General features: G+C 40.9%; 1 protein-coding gene across 5 annotated transcripts in view; it reads left to right on the top strand.

Annotated features, from left to right (window-relative positions):
* tmem94 (transmembrane protein 94) overlaps nucleotides 1-20,693 on the top strand; it is a 121,291-nt gene extending 100,598 nt beyond the window's left edge. For 2 of the 5 annotated variants that reach the window (XM_048610716.1, XM_048610717.1), the window contains 6 exons: nucleotides 700-781; nucleotides 1,798-1,943; nucleotides 4,727-4,821; nucleotides 10,770-10,863; nucleotides 13,517-13,687; nucleotides 15,254-20,693. In XM_048610716.1, the coding sequence (XP_048466673.1) occupies nucleotides 700-781; nucleotides 1,798-1,943; nucleotides 4,727-4,821; nucleotides 10,770-10,863; nucleotides 13,517-13,687; nucleotides 15,254-15,326 (661 nt within the window). In that variant the 3' untranslated portion in view covers nucleotides 15,327-20,693. Of the gene's footprint in view, nucleotides 1-682; nucleotides 782-1,795; nucleotides 1,944-4,726; nucleotides 4,822-10,769; nucleotides 10,864-13,516; nucleotides 13,688-15,253 lie in introns of those variants that run through there. The other 3 variants (XM_048610718.1, XM_048610719.1, XM_048610720.1) reach the window with 3 other exon arrangements.
* The last annotated feature ends 2,036 nt before the right edge of the window (nucleotides 20,694-22,729 follow it).

Here is a 22,729-nt window from a genome sequence, read left to right as displayed (position 1 = left end):
CTGTGTTCCCAGATTGCCTGTGTTCCCAGATTGCCTGTGTTCCCAGAAATCTATCACCCACTCTCTAATACATCCAACAACTGAGTACAGCTCTCTGGGTGGAGAATTCTAAATTTTAGAGCCAGAGATAACACCCATATTTGCATCTGCCCAAACGAGCTATCTAAGAGTAATGTGCGTTCCAGTTAGAACTGATGAAAGGTCACTGGTTTTCTCCTGTGGATGCTGAGTAATTGCAACTCTTTCTATTTCTAATCTGTTCTAGGGTGATTTGAAGAGTATTTGCTTGCACAAAGGGCAGTGAAAATCTGGAACTTGCATTTTTTTTGCATCATTGTATAATCTGAAGTGAAGTATTTGCCTCACACTGCAGTACGTGGGGATTTTGCCATATTGAGGAAAGGAAGAGAGGGGAAGAAACCTAAAAGCAGTGACCCTTTTACTGCTGACTATTTTGGCGTAGATTTTGAAGGAGCAATCTTCTGATGCCCTTGAAAAGCAAATGTCACATGATGGAAAACAAAATAACAAATAAAAATTTGTTTTAAAATGTGCTGCTGCATGCCAAAAAAAGCTCAATTGTGAGCAGCACTTAGAGTTAGAAAGTGGCGATTGAACCTATTTAAAAATAAAAGCAAGCAAAAAAAGTAATCATCATCCCAAACTGTGTTTTTATTGTCAGTTTTGTTTTGTCGTCAGTGCTGCACTGTTGGGGAAGCCGCCAGATAGTTCGGTGATGACAGTGGCAACAGGAAAGAACTTTGTATTCATTCCAAAAAAGGTGAGACCTCTTGGAACAGTGCAAGGCCCTATGGTCCTTTTGTTGGGATACTCACCTACCTAATCATTTGTATTAAACAAAAGAGAATGTTTATGTGGATGGCTGTACCTACAACTACCTGTAACTTCGGCTTTGTGTGTAAATCTCTGATAATATGCCTTTTCCACAGAATCTTGAATGAAGCAAGACTGTCTGTGGCACAAATTTCTGATGGTTCAATTTCCGTTACAATAATTCAATGAAACCTTTTTTCAATTGTCCACTCACTTTTTAAACTGTTGCAGAAAATCTTTTACAAACACAAACTGATGCTGGAGTGGTGTCACAAGGGTGTCGCCATTTTTAATTTTAAAAACACACCTTCCTAAATATGCCTGATAAGTGGTATCTTTTATTTCATTGCATTTCTTTGTCTCCCTTCTCCCCCCACCCTTAACTCACCAAGTGGACTCCATTGTTAAGACTGCACTTCCAAACCAGTGCTGCACCAAACAGATGTCCCTGTCTCCACCTCATTCCCCCAAAGGCTGACTTCAAAACTTGGCTGCTACAGGAGGATCCAGATTCCAGTTCCACGTATTGCAGAGTTCCCTGATTTCAGTGAGGGTGGTGGTGGAAGTATTACACGAGGATCCAATCTCCCTAACCTTAAGACAAAGAGCAGTCAGTATTTGCAGTCCTGATCACAATCCAGTGAACCTGTGCCTCACTGTGCTGATATTTGGGTGTTAGGTGAGGACATGTTTGTCAAACTGACTGTTGCTAACGCATGTGTTTGATGCCGCCCTGTTCCACAAACAAACCAAAATTATCATTCCTCAGTTTTGTTAATGCAATGTAATTAATAGGGTCTCACTACTTGGGATAAGTGTAAACATCTGTAATGTGTCAGGATCAAATCACTTATGCTTGTCTTGCTTTCAAAAAATAAATTATCATGAGTGATCCTAATACTGTAGGTATGTACATTTAATCTAATCTTTGAAATGACTAACATTGTCTGTTCCTCTCTGCAGACTCAGCAACACTTTCTAGTGTGCTTCTTCATCAAATTCAGCATCACTATTTTTGCCTACCTCATTTGCTTTGGGTTCATGCTGCAGGAATTTTGTAAAAAGTCCAATTCCTTCAACGTTACCAGCTGCACATCCATAATGAACAGGTGAGTGAGAGTAAAGGATGGTCTGTTCGTCACTAACTCCAGCAGCAGCTCCACGCAAAGAAAGATGTGCATTTCTTTAGCACCTTGCATGATAATTTAGAATGTCCTGAGATCTTTAGGAAACACGCAGCCTCACAAGTTAGATGCTGCAAGGCCCCACAAACTATCACGAGATAGTGAACAGAGTTATTTTTGTGATGTGGGCTGAGGAGTAAATATTGGCAGAGCATCAGTCAGAGTTCCACTACTCTTCAGAAAGCCTTGTGGGATCATCTGAGATTTTGTGCTTGGATCTCTCGAGTGGAATTTGAATCTGCAGTCTTACTTGAGAGATGAGAGAATTGCCTTTTGGACCAGTGCTGACTGAGGTTTATGTCCAGGTCTTTCTGAAAACTTCCATCCCAGAAAACTGAGTTTTTGTTCGTTATCATAAGTGGCTGTAAATCCCCGAAGGCAAAATGTAGTCTTCTCCAATAACAGACTAAGAAAACAGAAATTTAAAGCAAAACCATATGAAATAAAATGTCACAATATTATTTGTGAAATAGGAAAAGGGGTTAAAGAATGCTTCCATTTACAAAAGCTGATTTGATAGGAACACCTGTGAATGGAACAACAGACCTTGAAACAGGACGTGTTGCAGGTGCGAACTATGGAATTTCCATGTTCGCAGAACAGCCCCCAACATAGACGGATCCCAAGTATGGCGTTAATTTCCACAGTGAAGACATGGCCCTTTGTGTTTTGTTGAGACTGAGGTGTTGTGGTGTGATCTTTCTGATGGAATGAAGTGAAGAGGGAACAAATGTGGGTCTACGAGTTTATTGAGTAAAACTGAACTATGTCAAGTAAAAGTCAAGTTGTGCATTTTGCACCCAAATCAGTCAATCAAAGTTAAATTATTAAATAAGTGCTAATAAAATCACTTTATGGGCAACAAAATAAGTACAATTATCTATTAATTTCAAAACATCTCACATTAAGTCTATGTGAAATACTTTACCATAAAAATAGTTGCTATCGAGAACAGAGATAGTAGGAACTGCCGATGCTGGAGAATCTGAGACAACAAGATGTAGAGCTGGATGAACACGACAGGCCAAGCAGCATCAGAGGAGCAGGAAAGCTGATGTTTCGGGTCTGGACCCTTCTGAGCTTTCCTGCTCCTCTGATGCTGCTTGGCCTGCTATGTTCATCCAGCTCTACACTTGTTATCTGCTATTGAGAACAATTATTTTATGGAATTGAAAATGCTAGGAATATTTTAGATGAATTTACGTAGTCTCTGTGAGTTTATACCCCACTTTAATGGTGATCTAAGTCTGCTTTGTAAACAGAGTTTGAAGTTGCACCTCACCTCTGAATTTGTTTTAAACTGTTGTGTTAGTTTCAAAATAAGCTAATGCTTCACATCATCTGTACTGTCAATGTGTCTGACCCTGTGCAGTTCAATGTGGTGTTCAACAGGTGGCACTGTTCTATCAGTAGAGGGAGATTTTGATTATTAGACTTTGGAGAAACTATAGTGGGAAGTTAAAACTACTTTTAATATTTATTAACTCTGGAGGCCGGATTGCAAAAGATATTTACCAGTGTCAAATCAATTTCAGTAAGCAGTATGGAATGTGTGAAGTGTGGGAATGCTGCTCTCCAACCCCATCCTCAAAGTATAATTCTAGATCCTGCCCTTTCAGTGACTAAGTTCTGACTGCAGGATTATTTTGAGCTGTGCAGCTGTATGCTTTATTACGAGTAGCTTACAGGTCTTTTACTAGGGATAAAACTTGCTGATTTTAACAACATAGCACAAAGCATATTTACACAGTAAAGCACTGCACTATGTTCTTAGCATCGATACATATATATTAAGTTGCAGTAGTCCTACTGGACCAGAGTGCTGATCTCTTGTTAGAAGGAGACAGATGACTGGTGATGGCTTAACCTCTCTCCAACCAAGAGAAGAAGGTGAGCAGGAGGGTCCTTCATTTTAATGTCAGCCAGTGCAGGAATTGAACCCACGCTGTTGGAATTACTCTGGGTTACAAACCACCCATCCAGCCATCTGAGCTAACTGACCATCTCACAAACATAGACCCAGTTACTGTACAAGTGGTTTCCTCGCTAATAGGCTGGGGAGTGACCACATTTAAGTTGTCAACCTTTTCAGCAAAGCTCAGTCGCCAGCATTTGGTCTATCAGCAAGGAGCTCATCCTGGATGCTAACCCCAGAACTATCAGTGTTTTTAAAAAAAAATCTGCTGTCATTTGTCTGTACAGCCAACCCCCAGTTTACAGAGTGGTATTGAACCATTCTGAGCATAATGGGGTTGAGTCTGTGCTGATCGTAATCATAGTCATGGCTGTAGATGGCCTTAACATTCACCAGCTAAGAAAGAGTTAAAGGTCAACGTGTGCCTGTCCCTGAAGAGCAACAGGAATAATATCAGACCCTTCATCACCCTAGAGCCAAGAGCACGAGAAGCCTGATGATTGAAGCCTGCTGTATGGGCTTATTTCCGGAATATATCCGGGCTGCTTTAACATATCCATTGATGAAGTAGTGTTCATTCCTGGTTTAATTCCCACATCTAGAGTTATCAGTCTCTCTCTCAAGCCTGAGTATAGTGGGAGTTACCAATGTTGACTCGGCACTTGTTAATGAGGACGGACAACTTGCTTGAATTGTAGTCACGTTCTATTGCTACCAGGGTCGGGGGGGCGAGGCCGTGAGATGGCCGAACGCCCCTGTGACCATCATGTATTATCTTGTGGTTTCGCTTTAGTTCTGCAGACGGAGCGCCCATGTGGTTCGGCAAGTATTCCAATGGCTTATTGCTGGCTCAGAAGGTGATGACCTGTTTCATTGTTCTGCACACAGGTAAGAGAAACAGGACGTTCTCTGGAAGGGTATTAGCTTTGTTTCTTAAACCAGTCCATTAGAATTTTATTTGGATGCCACAGGAAGTATCACTATCCCTTTCAAATAGTAACTGCCTGGAGTTAGACCATAAGATTTAAGAACAGAGTAGACATTTTAACACGTTGAATGGCAGAACAGTCTCAATGAGATGACTGATCTAATAATCCTCAATTTCACTTTTCTGTCTTTGCCTTCATAACCCTTGACTTCTTTGATTAGAAGTCTGTATATCTCAGCCTTGAATATACTTATCCTAGACGCTACACTGCTCTGCGGTGAAGAATTCCATAGATTCACTACTCTGAAGAAACTCATCCTCGTCTTAAATGAGCAACTTTTTATAATGTGATTATTCCCTGTGGTCCTAGATTCTCCCACAAGCTCACATCTAACCTGTCAAGTCTGCTAAGAATTATGTATGTTTTCAATAAAGTATTTTCTCATTCTTCTAAGCTCCAACGAGCACAGACCCAACCTACTCCACTTCTCATAATACAATACCTCTATACTCAGAATCAACCTAGTGAACCTTCTGTGCCCTGCCTCCAATGCCAATATGTACTTCCTCAGGTAAAGGGACCAGAAATGTTTACAGCTGTGGTCTATCTACCGCTTTGTGTAGTTTCAGCAAGACTTCCCTTTTTATATACTCCCAGTCCCTTTGAAATAAAAGATAACATTCTATCTGCCTTCCTTACGTGAACTTTGAGATTTATGCACAAGGACTGCCAAATCTCTGTGTTGTAGCTTCCTGCAATCTATCTCAATTTAAATAATATTCAGCTCCTCTATTCGTCCTGCCAAAGTGCATGATCTTACATTTTCCCACATTATGTTCCATCTGCCAAGTTTTTGCCCACTCACTCAACCTGCCTATATCCTGCCATCCTCACTACTTGCCTTTCCACCTCCTTTTGTGTCATTCTGCAAACTTGGCTGTAGTACAGTCAATTTGCTCATCCAAGTCATTAATATAAGAGTCATAGAGGTATATAACACAGACCCTTCGGTCCATCTCGTCCACGTCAACCAGATATCCTAAATTTAGTCCCGTTTGCCAGCATTTGGCCCATATCCCTCCAAACCTTTCCTATTCATATACCCATCCAGATTCCTTTTAAATGTTACAACTGTACCAGCCTCCTCCACTTCCTCTGGCTGATCATTCGATACACGCTCCACCCTCTGCATGAAAAAGTTTCCCCTTAGGTCCCTTTTAAATCTTTCCCCTGTCTCCTTAAACCTATGTCTGTTGTAAATGATTGTGGCCCTGTACAGGTCCCTGGGGTACTCCAATAGTTACAGGTTGCCATCCTGAAAATGTCCCTCTTATCCCAGATCTGTGTTTTATTAATTGGACAGTCCTCTATTTGTGCTGATATACCGTTTCTAATACCATGGGCTCTTATTAAATTGCTGAACACATGATATTTCTAAATTCTCTGCTGTTACATCCTCAGTAATAGACAATCTAACATCTTCCCAATACAGGTGCTAAGCCAACTGGCCTATGGCTACCTGTTTTTTTTTACGTTTCTTTTAAAATAAAAGTATTATATTGGCAATTTTCCAATCCTCTGGGTCTTTTCCAGAATCTGAGGATTCTTGGAAGATTACTCCGAGTGTATCCTCTCTCTCTGTAGCAGGATGTTTCCAATCAGGTCCGGTGGACTTGTGGGTCTTTAGCCCCATAGTTTCCCTAGTACTTTTTCTCTGGAGATAGTCATTGTATTTATTTTCACTCCTCCTTTTAATCCCTTGATTATTTAGCAATTTTGGAGTGCTGTTAATGCTGAAAACATCAGGAAACCTTATCTTTACATACAAAATTGGCAGGCAGAGAAAAACCAACTGGTCCATCAAGATTGCTTCAGACTTCATAATAACTGGGCATCATACCTGGACAGTTATCCTTCCTCTAGCCAGGTTATCTCCTGGAGTAAGCAAAAGAAACAAAACCCAGGACCAAAAAGGGATAAAAGTACTGCTGTCTCTCTCTCTCTCTCTTTCTGTATTTATTCCCCACTGGGGCTGGGCACAAACAGATGGTTTAGGGAGATCTAGCTGGATGCGAGGGTGAAAGGAGAAATAAAGAGATGGCAAGGGTGTTACGATGTTTTATGAAGATTTTCTGCCAGTTTTCAATGAACCTTTCAAGTAGTGGCTAGAACATTAATTGCGTAAATCCTTTCTGTTCGGCAGGGTGGGTGGCTTAGTGATGAATTGGCAGCTAGATTTACACGGATTAACTCAAATCCAGCTAAATTAAATCGGTTTGGCCAGAGGTGCTGTATGTGGATCAAAGTTTATATGAATAGAGTGCAGGATAAAAAAGACCAATTTACAGATTGTGTCATAACTACTTAATCGCTCAAAGTTTAGCACGTCTTACCTCAGAGTGCACTTGTTTAGACAAAAGTGCTGCTTTTTGTGGGTAGCATTTGACAAGAGATTAGTTCTATGTAATTATCCTAAGCATTTAAGACGCCAGTGCATAATTGAGGTAGATTCACCGGTTCAGTGAGGACAGTGCACAAAGAGAGATGACGTGCTGTCTTTGCTTCCTTACCTTTGAATCAAAAAGCTTTCATTTATTACTGGCTATCCTGAGTTTAATCCCTAAATGTTGAACTCATTTTAAATATACTTGGTAATATTTCTGCAATCAGAGGGCTGAAGTGCTATGAATACAAGAATAAAACTCCTCTTGTGTCGATTCCAAACACGTTCGAGTGCTTAGTTTTCAAATTATGAAATCTTGGAGAAGGTGGGGTCAGTTGTAAATCCTCCTGTCTCCCCAGTTGGCATGTGATATCTAACCACAAGTAGCTTATAAAAGGAACTAAGGTGAGAGCATTCTCTCTTGATTGGTGTTTGTCTTCCTAATTTTAAAAAAATGCTTTACGTAAGTCAGGAATGAGTTATGCAATTTTCCATTCTTGTAGAAAGAGGTTTAATCATTAAGTTTGATACACAATATAGTACCTGTTAACAATCCATTGTGTGAATGCCTTCTGGTCTGCCTCCCAATCATAATGATACATTAACTTCCTTAACATGCAGAAAGTTTAATCAAGTTGTGAAAGCTACTTGTTAGTTTGGATATTAGAATGATCAACAATGAATACTTCTCCATGCCTGGTTATGTAAAACTATAGACAGAATGCACCCAGAGCACCACAAAAATTTGAATTCTATGGGAAATATTTGAATATCAAGACCATATTATTGGCTTTCATTTTTTTCTCTGGTCTCTTGCTCATACAATGGGAGGATACATTTGCGCATATTCCTCTCTACTATTTTAATAGGTTCCATCATAGTTAAGGCTGGTTTGAGATGCCACAGGTGAAATGGACATTTCTTCAGTGTAGTTTTTTTAAAGTCCACCTTCTGTTCCGATTCCCTCACCTCCTTTTGCTTGTGTCCTAATGTCATGTGGCCTGCCACTAATCAGTCCTTCAAATTGCTCTGCCACTTTTGAGCCTCGAGTTAGGCAGTTAACCAGGTGAAGACATCAATCTTTGAATCATAGAATGATTAACTGCCACAAAGTGGCCACATGCTAATGCTGGCTTCCTACAAAAATAATTCATCTGGTTCTACTCCTCTGTCCTTGATACAGGGGAGTGGTTGATGCAGTCTGCTTTGATCTTCAAGGCTTTTGACAAACTTCTTCACATGTTGCTTAGCAAAGTTAAGGGTCACGGGGAAGGAGGTAATGTACAGGCATGGAATAAAGATTGATTAACAGGGAGGAAACTGAAGAAATAAAGGGGTTATTCTCATGTTGCAAAAATCAGGACTTTGGGCTCTTCGCAATATGTCAATCAATCAATATCATTTGGATGTGGGGTTAAAATATATCTTGAGCTTCACGGAAACCAAAAAATTATGTGGGAATGTGTGCATTCACAAAAATGCAACATGGCTTCAGGAGGATTTGGACAGGCTTAGTGAACAGACAATAACACTGGATAGAATGCAATGTGGAAAAATGTGAGATTATCCACTTTGGTTGGAGGGACAGATGTGCAGCATATTTCTTACTTGGTAAGAGATTAGAAAGTGTAACCCTACAAAAGGACCTGCATGGCTTTGTCAGTAAGTCACTGAAGGCAAACATTTAGACAAAAAGGATGCAAATAATATGTTGGCTTTCTTCGGAAGAAGATTTGAGTATAGGAGTAATAAAGTCTGCCTTCAATTGTAAAGAAGTATGGTTAGGCCATATCTGGAGAACTGTGTGTAGTTTTGGTCTCCTTACCTTATGAAGGATAGCAGTGCCATAGAGAGTGTGCAATGAAAGGTCCATCAGACTTGTACCCAGGATGGAAGGACTGTTTATGAATAGAGACTGGGAAACTTCATTCTTTACAGTTTCGAAGAAAAGTGATTTCATTGAAACCTACAATAAGAAGTAGACAGGATAGGTAAAATGCTTCCCCTGGTTGGAGAGTCTAGAACCAAGAGAGACCATTTCCAATTATGGGCAAACACTTGGATTAGAGATGAGAATTACTTTCCTGAGGGGATTGTGAAACTTTGGAATTCTCTACTTCAGGGCACAATTGAAACTCAGTTATCAAATATGTTTAAGGAACAGATTGGTATTTATAAATTCATCACTTGTGTAAAAAACATATGAGAATATTGTGGGAAAGATGCATTGATATGGATGATCAGCTATGATTGTATTGAATGGGGGAACAGGGTGAATGGCCTGTTCCTGTTTCCAATATTCATGTGAATTAGTGTATTCCAGAATCTGAATTGGTGACCTTTACCCCCAGCATAGCTCTGTAGGATATCTGAGATAGCAAAGGGAGAAACTGTTGATCCGATTCTCCCAAATAGCATATGTTGTCCAAGTCTTGGAGTAGTTGAAAGTATAGGATTAGACCGTATTTAGTGTAGCTACAGGCAGGGGAGCATAGAGAAACTAAAACCTCAATTTCTTTGTGTTTTTTGAAAGGTAGGTGTGTGTCTCTCTAAACCTCCAGTAGTGTATGATCAATGAAAGAAGAATATCAGCAGCAGGCATTCATGGGTTTAAAGCAAAAGGATTTTTTTATTCTCACCATGAAAGACCTAACATTCAAGGAAGATGCACACAAAGTTGGTAATACACTTCTACTTGTGTTAAACTAAAAGAATACTTACAGTTCATTTGCTTTGGAGAGCCCAGTGATAAAGGAAGCTTCTCTCAATCTAAACTACAATTCCAAATATCTGTGATCAGATCTGGATTAATTGCTGATCTTTCTAAATGAAGACTATTCAGGTCATGTAGACAGGTACTTGTTGCTATTGTTTCAGGATGTTCAATTTCTTTATAGGGGAACTCTGACTTTAGAGTCAGGCTGAGAGACTTTTAAACCCCCAAATTCTTGAAAGCCAAAGGTGACACAGTTTTATTTTCTCTGCAGCTGTGGTCTTGTGATATTATTCTGCAGGCTACTTCTGGTCTCCTGAATATTGAGATAAAAGGATTTCACTATCAGAGGACCAGTTTGTCATGTGTTCAATGAGAATTGATATTTAATGATGGTAAATAGTGGTTTTTCACATTTATTTTGTGGATAACGGTTTTCAGCTCTCCTGGTCTGCACATAAGATTCCTTTGACTCTGTTTTGGGGTATGCTTCAACAATGGCAGATGTAAAATCCCATAAAAGAGTGCTATTTAGGCATGTCCATTTGAGGGGAGACCTCACTCACTTTGGAAATTTCTGGAACTTTGATAGTCTGGGATGAAGTTGTAAAAGTCACTTGATCCTCTTGATAGTCATTTTACCAGTTCATTAGTGCCAGTTTTTAAAAATAAGTGCAGGAACAATCTGCTCTGTACAGTTAGTGCACTAAGTAGACCTACTAGTTGCTAATCTACTGCTTCTTGATTGCAGTATGCATTTCCATCAGCCATGTTCACCGGTCCAAAACACTGTGGAGGAAAAGCCCCTTCAGCAACTTATGGTGGTGTTTCACTCTTCCTGTAGTGTAAGTATCATCAAATAAAAGCACTTTGCAACCTGAGCACACCCAGCTGTAAGGGATAGATGTGGTTTAATGAAGAATTAAGATTCCCCCTTCTATATCATATTCAACACTCCCAGCTAACCTATAGAACAAGGTAAAGTTTGCTTCTAATATGCCTATTACTATGCCCTACTGCTAGAAACTCTGCACTACACCTTGACACCTAATCTTTACAAAGTGCTGGTGGTCCTTGGGGTAAGTTGTTATGAGAGGATAACCTCCTAAGTTTGTCTGCCATTTGTTGCTGTTAAATATTCTATTCTGTTCCATATGATACGAGTTGAAAACTTTGAGCATTAATATTCAGGAAGTTTCACAGAGGGAGAGAGATACAGTTTACAACTTGATTTTTAATTCATCACGGGATATGGGCTTCTCTGGCTGGGCCAGCATTTATTGCCCATCCCTAGTTACACTTGAAGGTAGTGAGCTGTGTTCGGGACCTGTTGCAGTCCATTTGGTGTTGGCACACCTACAATTCTGTCATTGCAGGAACTTTAGGATTTTAACCCATCACACTAAAACAGCGATATATTTTCAAGTCAGGATGGTGTATGACTTGGAGGCGAACTTGCAGGTGGTGGTGTTCCCATATATCTGTTCCCCCACATCTGGATAGTGGTGGTTGTGGGTTTGGAAGGTGCTGTCTCAGAACCTGCATGAATTTCTGCAGTGCATCTTGTAGATGGTACACAGTGCGGCTACCGAGTGTCAGTGGTGGTGGAGGGTATGGATTTTTGTGGATGTGGCATTAATCAAATGGTCTGATTTGTCCTGAATGGTGTCATTGTGCCCAAGCATCTTGAGTATTGTTGGAGCTGCACTCATTCAGCCAGGTGTCTGACTATCTCCTTTGAATAGTCTGAGTAACATTGTGCTTTGTGAGCACTGACAACACAAAGATACTACAACATATGGCGTGACACTGCCTGGGCTTCAATGCCTGCACAGTGTAGTAATGGGAAAAGGTGGAACTCTTTTATCGCATTTTAAAATAGTGTAAAGTGCATTTCCAGGTGCATTTTAAAGTGGCTCCTTAGTATGGCATGGGAGGTGTGAAACGGGGCGGGTGGGGGGTTCCACATTTATTTATTGCCCTGGGTGCATTAAAATTAAAATTGAGGGTCATTGGTAAGGGTAGACAGAAAGGAACGTTTCCCTTTGATGGAGGATCAATGACCAGGGGGCATAGATTTATAGTAAGCGGCAAGAGATTTAGAAGAGATGTGAGGAAAAACATTTTTGCCCAGAGTGTGCTGGGAATCTGAAACTCATTATCTGTGACAATGGTAGAGGCAAAATCTCTCATAACATTTAAGAAGTATTTAGATGTGCACTTGTGATGCCAAGGCATACAATGCTATGGGCTGGAAAATAAGATTAGAATAGTTAGTTGGTTGTTTTTTTTACCGGCACAGACTTGATGGGCTGAAAGTCCTCTTTATGTGCTGTAGACTTCCACTAACTGATCTTATCCAAGTCAACAGTAGAGACTGCAACTGACCTCCCCTAGGTTAGTAAGGGAGCCAAAACTTGGTTTTCCACTTCTAATAATCCCATGATGCTCATAAAACATGGTAGGTATGTTGGTAAAGATAAGCTTAGACTCTGATTTGCTTTAGCACTCACTGTTTACAGCTTACTGATGCTAACTATATTGTTCCATGCATATAGAATGGGGCCCTGTTGTGGCACAGTGGTAGTGTCACCACCCCTGGCCTGAGAGACCTGGTTCAAGTCCCACCTGCTCCATAGATATCATAGAATCCCTACAGTGTGGAAACAGGCCCTTCGGCCCAACAAGTCCACAAGGACCCTTGGAGCATCCCACCCAGACCTATCCCCCTGTAACCCATCTAATCTACAGACCCCGAACACTATGGACAATTTAGCACGGCCAGTCCACCTAACCTGCACATCTTTGGACTGGGAGGAAACTGGAGCACCCGGAGGTAACCCCCACAGACACGGGGAGAACGTGCAAACTCCACACAGCCCGAGGGTGGAATTGAACCCGGGTCCCTGGCGCTGTGAGGCAGCAGTGCTAACCACTGAGCCACCGTGCCACCCTATATGTAATAACATCTCTGAACAGGTTGATTAGATGATTAGAAAAGTAGTTAAAGGATGGTCACCATGCCTGTAGAGTGGCAGCTGGCAAGATTTAATGTTTTAGAAGGAGAAAAGTGAAATGGAGAAATGGTTAGGGAGCTCATTGAAAATTATGAAGGGATTTGATGAGATAGGCAGAGAGAAGATGCTTCCACTTGTAGGGAGTCCAAAGCTCAGGGTCATGCAAATAAGATAAAAATTAATCAATTCCATAGGCATTCAGAAGAAACTTTACCTAGAATGTTGGATCTACTGCTGCACAGAAGAAATGAGGTGGCAAGCTTAGATGTATTTAAGGGGTAGCTAGATATGGACCTGAGGGGAAAAGGAGTAGTTGGACAACTTAGTAAGAGTGGATGAAGTATGCAAATTGGCCTGTTTCTATGCTGTGAAATTCTGTGTAATCTTGTGTACAGATACAGGAACGATCTTGCTATTGATTGACCTGTGATTCTGACTTTGTCTGTTATTGAATTGGTTTTCTCTGCTTGTTAATTTCCAGGATAGCAGGCCAAATTATCTTAGTCGTGGTGGATTTAAAACTCTGGAAGAACACGGCCACCTCACTGACCTTTGATCTACAGGATATTCCGTTGATCTCCTGGCTCATTGGCTTTCTGTCTGTCATTCTAGTAATGTTGGTCAATGAAGTGGTCAAGTTGCACGAAATTCGGTAAGTGCACCAGCTCATATGGTGTTAAGAGGCTACGCCTTCTACATCCATTGTTGATCTTGAGCCAGAGTCAGGGACACAGTGACAGGGTTGGGACAAACCTCTGCACCAATCCTAAAAGAGAATTTTTCTTGAACTCTTGACGTTTCGAGACAAGAGAATTCCATTCAAAGTTTTCTTTTTACAAAAAGAACTTAATTTCTGCAGTGGGAATTTTACAGTAAATTTATGGTATCATGAGTTTTTTGAAACTGAATTTGCAGAATTCACGCTGTTATAGATCATCTTGGATTCTGTGTCTGAAATCAGACGCTGCAGCGTCCTTATCTGACAGGAAGCTGTACTATCCTGGGTTAACCTCTTATGGCAAAGAATAACATTTTTTGAGACATTGGAGTTTTATTTTAAATCTCCTCCCCCGCTTTGAACTTGGTCTTTTCCCTCTTTGTCCCTCCCCTCAGCTTTCCATCCTTTTCAAACTTGTTAAGGAAGCAGAGATACCAGTGTTAGAAGGAAAAGGAAGGCTTGCATGAATATAGCGGCTTGCTCAGTCGCCAGACCAATCAAGAGATTTTACGTGATCTTCATTGTAATTCAGGAAGTCTGGTAGTTGGTTTGCTGTGCATTTACCCAAAAACTGTAATGGAAGGATGGTTGGCCTCTGAGATTAGCTATTAATTTGCCTTTAAGCTTTGTGCCCGCTGACAATTTCAAATTCCTTCGCAAATGCGTGCACAAGTATAGATTAATGTTCATCCAAACAGGAACTTGTGTTTATATAGTGCATTTCACAGGAGTGTAAGCAGACACCAAGCTAACGAAGGAACCATTAGGAATAGTGGCCAGAGGCATAAGTCAAAAGGCTCACTTTTAGCAGCATCTTAGAGGAGCGAGAGGTGTAAAGGCAAAAAGGTTTGGAAAGGAAATTCCTGAACTTGGAATCTAAACAAGTGGAGTCAGGGCACGAGTGGCAATGCACAAGAAGCCAGAGTTGGAGGAACACAGATCTCAAAGAATTGTGGAGCTGGAAGAGGCTATACAAGTAGGTAGGGATGAGGTCTGAGATTGCACATGAGGATGCAAATTTTAAAATTGAGTAATTGCTGGACCATTAGATGGTGTAGGGCAATGAGAACACGGGTGATTGGTCAAGAATATTTGAATTTGAAGGGGATATTATATGACCGTACTACCTTTAACTTCATTCATGTTTACAACACGAGTCAGTGCTGCTGATTACGTAAATGTTTTAACATGCGAATTTGAAGTGATTTTCTCATGCTGTGAACAGTTAATGCCCAAGAAATAAATCTGCTTGTAGCTGTCCTATTTTAAGTGACCCTGTAACACCTTAAAAGGAGAAATAGCTGTGTGCTTATATGCATGTCAGGTGTCTCAGAACCAAATTCAGTTTTGATAAGTGTAATGGACAAATTAACCCAAGAGTAATCTTTTTCTTAATTTCTACATATAAAATTCAGTTTTCTTAAATTTAGCTCATTGCTGGATTAATTCAGCTTTTAAGTGAAGTCAAAAAATCTGGCCCTTTTCCTCTTGTTTCTTCAGAGTACGAGACCGTTACCAGAAAAGGCAGAAGTTACAGTTTGAAACTAAGCTGGGAATGAATTCTCCGTTCTAATGCTGGGACTCGTGCTAGAGAGCCACGTGAACAACTACAGGAGAACTCCTCAACTGACTTCAGTTAGTTCAGGACGTTCAATCAGAAGACCCAGAGACCCAGATTACTACTGCATGAAGACTTCAGAAGCTGCCAGTCTTGTGTCAAATGAAGGATTTTTGCCAGAAACGCTCGGACAGATGCACAGGCTATAAAGATACAAAATGCAGTGCTTTCGGAAATGGTACCTGGAAATGCATGGCAAAAAGGAAAAGAACAAAAGACTTATAAAATTGATGTACTATGCTGTAAAGCCTGATTACCTACCTCCAGTCACTGGAGAGACCATTACTTTAATACATGCAGTCTCTTTTCACTTTGTCTCTCCATTGAGCTATGGAGCCCAGGAGTTGCATTACAGCGACAGCACGAGGAGCTGCTGCTTCAGCGGAAGATGTAATGAGTTGTAACTTCACAGGAAAATTGCAAAAGCTGCCAGTGGTTTTGTCTTTGCTCATTTGGGGGATTTGAAGTCCCTTAGCTCCATACCAGTGTTCACTGATATAATAACCTCACATTAGAGACCTTTACTATTGAAAGTGTCTTATAGAGCAGGAGTGGAAGCTTCATCCAACAACCATTTTTAAATTTCAACTCTCCATTAGGGCTTCCTACACCAGTCAAGTCAATGGTCAGTCAGCAGTCAGAAGCCCTGTGCAGGCCTGTGGTTTATTTGTCTGCTGCTTAGAGATTATTTTTAATGAAAGATCTCCTTAGGTCAGTAGGAGTCGGGGTCAGAATTTGCCATGTCGAGCCAAGCTGTGAATACCCACCTGGCTGGGATTGTAAGGTACCATCTGTGTGCGCTGGACCAGGCTGTCTGTATTTAGTTTTGGGGGGTGTATTGTGAACGTCACATTTCTGTTGTGTGATTGTTTGCAGGTAGGGGCAAATTAAGTGTTTTATGTCGGTGGTTGCCTATGTTGGTGCTTATCTGCTGGGATTGTTCTGATGGAGGAGCAGTCCTGTGAAGAGAACTGGCTGGCTGCACAGATTTGCTGGTCACTAGCTATTGTCATGCCTGTGTGGCATCAAACTGATCATACTCTAGGCCAAATCTGCATGTTCCTGTACTATCTACTCACCAGTCTCTTAAGTGGATTACAGATCCCTGTCACACGCCTTGTTGAATTAATTCTGCAACGTTTAATTTTTATATTCAGCCAACGTTGTTTTATACATTTTCCACATCCTGAATGAAACACACTGGGCCTTAAGACCCTGCAAAGTTAACTATTTAAAGTCTGTGCTAAACATGAAACTGCCTTGTTTATTAGGTTGGGCAGTATACTTTAAAGGGGATGTTAACTGTGAGGCTGTGTATGGGAGGGTCCACAGTGGAACCATATTCTGGTTTTGTTTACAGCCCTAGCTTAAAGTAAAAATAAATGGAAGACCTATCTACATTGGTCAAGAATCAGAAGCCTACAGTTTTTGAAATGCAATTTGCAATTAAAAAAATCATGTTTAATGTTTAATAGGCATCTGGACCATCCAGCATTAAATCACTAATCCTGCAAAATATCGGGCATCTTGGGTCACTGAGGCTTCATGAGGTTTCAAGGACTGGTTTACTCCCTCACTGCTAGAGCGTTCCATCTTCTAATCAGGCTTTGTTATAATAATGATCACATGTCCCTGCTATTATTGCCTTTCCCCTCTGACTTCTCTTTACTTCTGTTTTAATTTTTTCCTGTTTACTGTTTGTATTTTACAATTCCAAAGAAAATCATGTCAACAGTTGTATTGATGTGGGGAGTACAATGCGAGCGATGTCACCACAATGTATGTGACAATGTCGTGTGCACTTCAGTATATGCAGACTTCATGGAGAACCGATGTTACACTCAGTCTCCATTACCCCCATAGCTTCTTACACTGTGCCAAGGAATCATTTCTTTCAAGGGGGGTAGGATTTAGCAGTTCGTGACAGGAAAAGCAGCTCAAATGCAGGAGTTGACGCTAGCAATCATAGTGAATATGTGGCATGTGCATGTCTGATATGTAATCTAGTCAGTGAATTCCAGTCTGTTTCGGCAGAGAATGGTGTGTGCTGGTAAAGGCAGTCAAGATTAAGAGATGGAAACGTTGACTGACCGCCCAGTAAATGTTTGTTTGATATTGTGCATTGCTGACATGCCTGTGGAAGTCTACACTCAAGTAATTCCACATATGCTAAGTCTTACAACACTTTTACAACACTCCTTAATTCAGTGATTAAAGCAATTGTGTTTTCATTTGGAAAACCACATTGAATCTTCACGAGTGCACCTGCACTGTGCCTGATGGTTGGGGGTTTTGACATTCGGGTGTGAAGCCCATGGCATTCTTTAATCGTGCAGCATTTATGTGACAACTCTGTAACGATTCAGATTCAGTATGTACTTGGTGATGTTTGCGTTTTATTTGCATTCTGATCATGCCATTAACCTTGAAGCCCTGTTTTGTTTTGTTTTTTACCCCTTCTGCTCCTCTATATGTTTCAGGGGATGGGGAGAGGCAGGTCTAACCCCCCCCTGATTACTCCCACTCAGTTTGTCATGTGTAAAACAGTAGGACACTGGGGAGTGAACAGAGTCTCCCTTGACATCATCTTCCATTGCAGAGATGCCTCAACAAGGCAACAGTTGTGTGTGCTGTACCTGATGGCACAGCATTGCCAGTACTGAGGTTTCCCTTCATTTTCAGCCATTCATCTTTCAAGGAAAAGGGCTGGTCACATGGTTTTAATCAGGTTTGACCCTAAAATCATCAGGCTTTTTCTGAAGCTCTTAAAAAACAAATCATTCAAGAACTTTTTGAGGTAGTCACTCTGACAGTTTGGTATTGCCTTGGCATCAGTGTTTTTAACCATCAGAAAAGTGGTAAAAGAATGAGCAACGTCTGCTCATTAAATGTACATGGGTTTGACAGAGGAATGCACTACCAGCTGTTGTTCCTGTAGGTGAGAACTTGTGCTATAAAGCCCCAGAAACATTACCCCATATCCTTGTAAAATCTCACCAAGTCTTTAATTGCCCTTGGGGAACATTTTCAGTTATCACATGATAGGGGGCTGGTGGTGGAGAGCAGAGATGAACTTGACAAGAAAGTGTTGGCTTGTGTGGTAAGAAGGTGAGTCACACAGGCAGAAGATGAACACTGAGCTTTAGCAAATTATTGCACTGCACTTGGCAACAGGTTGCAGTCCTTGTGGGCACTAGGCAGGTCTATACCCTTCTCAAGTGAGACACATGTATCTGCACAGTAGAAGCTGGAAAATGACAAAGCCATTTGTTCAGAGTCGGCTTGGCTGAAAGATGGGAGCTAGCAGCAGTCCCAACAGAGAGAAATTGTAACCAGAAACATTAGCAGGCAGGTTGATGTATGCCCTTTAAGGATAAACTAAATGAAGTGCCTCCCTAGGACAGATGTCTCCTGCAAATTGTCTTACAGCAGTTTGTTTCTAAACTATGCAATTACATTATAGTTGGTGGAGTTGACTGTGTTTAAGAAGCTACCCACCTTGTCACTGCAACATTGGTACAGACTTTCCAACCTGCATTTATAATGTTTTGAAGCTAGTATTTGGGAGTTACATGACCAGCTTGAGATGAACACCCTCCATTTCCTCCTGTTTACTGTCTCATTCTTACACAGCACCTGACTTCTGCCTGTGTATTTCTACAGTGCCAAGGCTGGAGGAGGCTGCACTTACAATGGGAATGAGTAGCAGCCCTTCACACTTCCTTGCTTCCATGGTTCACACTGGTATTGCAATGCACACCAGTAAGTAGATGGCCTCCCTGGTTCATAGGGCAGGAAGGAATTGGAAGAATGTTTGTATCACAGCAGGGGTAACAACCGAGATCAATCACTGCTTCTGCCCTATTTCTGAAAGTTACATCTCACCCACGACAAACACCTTTAACCTTTTTATGAAAACAAATTTTGTAAAGTTGTTTCAAATTTATTTACAAAGAAAGTGGAAATTGTACCATTCCATCACAACACAAAGGTGGGGAAGGACATTTGGATTTTGTGCACTTTCTTTAGAAGAGAGCTGCTGTTTGGTGTAAAGGAGTGTTGAAACATCTCCCCACCCCAACCACCAGCAAGGGCTTAAAATAACTGATTTCAACCATTAGCTACTGACCAGGTCTGAAGACCATGGGGTGATCCATCCTGGTAATTCTTCGAGATTAAAAAAAATTGTGTTAGACAATACATTTGTTGAAACAGTTCTTATGTCTCTGTCAAATATTATTTCAATTTGTTATTGTCACAATGTTACATCCCTCTGCTGCCCCATCCTCTATTGAAGTCTTTCTTCACCTTTATCCAATTTTTTGGTGCTGTTGTTTTACAGATGATTGAGAAGTGGCAATTCTTTACTTAGCAGATTCCCTGTGCTGTGATTCCAAGAGATTCTGGATACTGAAACTAGGTGTTGGTTCTAATTTCCACCCCAAGTTTTCTAACGCCCACTGTTAGATCTGAATGAATCAAAAGTGAATTAGACATTGGTGCAATAACGCTGCCCATTGATGGGATGTAAATGTTGTACAAAGTGCTAGCAACAGCATGTCACTGAGACATTGTTTCTAACTTATTTGTAAATGGAGTTGTTTGGTTTGAACAACTGAGCTTTCTACGCTGTAATAAGAATGCTGATTCCTCAGCAGCATGTACCTGGGTTTGTTGCTTTGTGAAAATAAACTCAATAAATTTCTAACTAATCGTGAAAGCTGGGTACAGATCAGGGATATTATGTGGCCAACCTGACGACTTTCCAAAATGTGCCGTACCCAGACCCTTCCCCATCTCAATAATTCCAAGGTTCTTTGATTCGTTTTCACAGTCAAATTGATAAGCTGTAATTAAGGTGAGATTTCTTTGTGATGACCAATGCACAATGCAAAACAGCTCTTTCTCTTGTTTAAACAAAACAAGAATGAGTGTATGCAAACTCACTTTTCTCCAAAGATGGTGTTTCCCATTGGATTTAGTGATCTGCATGCTACCACATCAAACCCAATTTGCAATGGGGTTTCTCACCCATGTTAAGTTGAACACGCATCTGCCAATGATTGATTTTCATTGCCAAAAGTGCCGGCTATATCCTGGTGGTGGTAGTGAGGCTTCAATATGATGATAGTCAGGAGCCCCATCCTGATGTGCAGTAATGCCACGTGCACAAACCTGGTTCTGTGATATTTTATAACTGTACATTGTGTAAAATGTTTAGAGATATTTAATAATGCTATACTGTTATTTTTGAATTTTACTATGATCAAAACTTGTAACCTGTAAAAACAAATTGCAATGGCAATAAATAGTGTCTTTGTAGTCTGTGTCCTGATCTTTAACGTAGTAGTTTTACTTTGGTTTAGGCGTTCAGTCACAACAATTTAATCCCTCATTCAGAAGCTTCATTGATTTGCCTGGGGGTATGTCGTGCAGAAAAAAAACCTAAATGTATAACCATTGCAATGGCCGATTTAGCAGAGCAAGGTGTTATCACTCATTATTCCACTTACTGATATCTGTTGGCTTTCAGTTTAGAGTCATAGAGATCTACAGCATTGAAAAGGGGCCCTTTGGCCCATCATAAACAAGCACCTATATTAATCCCATTTTCCAGCACTTGCCTTGTAGCCTTCTATGCCTTGGCATCACAAGTGTACATCTAAATACTACTTAAATGTTAAGTGAAATTCTATTCTACCACCCTTATAGGCAGTGAGTTCCAGATTCCCACCACCCTCTGGGTGAAAAATGTTTTCCCCTCATTTCCTCTAAACCTCCTGCCTTTACCTTGAAATTTAAATCCTTGTTTTAAAATCCCACCATGGTCATGCAACTCCCTATCTCTGACCCTCAGACCTCTATATTCTAATTCAATCTCTTGCAGTCCTAAACTGCAATTCCCTGGCTAAATTTCTACCCACATCCCACTGTCTGATGTTTCTTAAAACTGAACTTATTGACCATGTGTTTGCTCACCTGGAGTAATCTCACCTGGAGTAATCTCATCTTGAGGCCCTGTGAATTGGGAACTGGACTAAGCCATTTGGCCCATCAAGCCTGCTTGGTCATTCTGCCCATAGAGTCTGATATTGAGGAATCTTGCCCACTGTGTGATGACCCTGATATATGATCTCTGTTCATGAATGCAGGTTGCATGGATTCCTACTAGAGGGTGCAGGGTGTCTGCAGTGTGCTCTCGTGAACCTGGCAATAGAAAGTTCGAGGTCACAGTACAAATCCACCAGGGATTTGAACGCAGAGTGATTTGCGGAGTGGGAGCCAGTTCAGGGCAGCAAGCACTGCACTGATTGGTGGGTAGGGTTTGTTAAGAATTGGGATGAGGCCAGCAGAGTTTTCAATGACTTTGGTTTATCAACCTCCATAAAGTTGAAGGCTGCCCCAGGGACAATAGATCAGTTCCAGGTCAGTCTCCATTCCCTTATGGTGTGGCCCACCACAATACAGTGCATGTGTCAGGTAGTCTCTTCTTCCTGTCTGTTGGGAATAACAAAATCTGTGCGTGTAACTTTCTCTTCAATGATTTTGAAATCAGGATATCATGAGTGTCAGCTTTTTTACTCAATTTTGCTGGTCGCTAATGGCCTTGCATTTAGATTTCACATTTTATTAACAATGAGGGAAACCTCAATCTGATCTGAATTAAGATGAAGTGACCTGGATATTAGAACAGTGCTCAATTTTCCTACAGTAGGACTGCAAATTCTACTCTTAGAATTGAAGTCAGTGATCTTGCTGGGAAATGGGCGTATTTACAAATTTCAACAGTTTTCACTTGTAATAATGTTATGTGATCATAAGAAATAGGAACAGGAACAGGCCATTCAGCTCCTCAAGCCTGTTCCACCATTCAATAGGATCATAGATAATTTTCTCATGTCCATATTTCTGCCTTTTCCCCAAAACCCATGATTCCCCAATTGATCAAGAATCTATCAATCTCAATCTTGAATACACGCAAGGACTCTGCACCTTCCCCCACGTAGCTTTGTGGCAAAGAGTTCCATAAACGTTCAATCCTCCAAAAGAAGAAATTCCTTTTCATCTCAGTCTTAGATTGGCACTCCATTATTCTGAGACTATGCTCTCTGGTCCTAGACTCTCCCATGAGGGGAACGTTCTCTCACCATTTATCCTGTTAAGCCTTTTAAGAATCTTAGATGTTTCAATCAGATCACCTTTCATTCTTCGAACCTGTGGTTGAGGAACATGCTCATACTCACTGTTTAGGCTTACTCCAGAAAGCTACCCATGCTTTCACACTGCCAATTGACCCTAACCTGCACATCTTTGGACTGTGGGAGGAAACCAGAGCACCCAGAGGAAACCCACGCAGA

Source organism: Rhincodon typus, chromosome 23 (genome assembly GCF_021869965.1).
Source record: "Rhincodon typus isolate 14 chromosome 23, sRhiTyp1.1, whole genome shotgun sequence".
NCBI lineage: Eukaryota > Metazoa > Chordata > Chondrichthyes > Orectolobiformes > Rhincodontidae > Rhincodon > Rhincodon typus.
The sequence above is the reverse complement of the archived record's forward strand: the minus strand, read 5'-3'. Positions and strand labels throughout refer to the sequence as shown.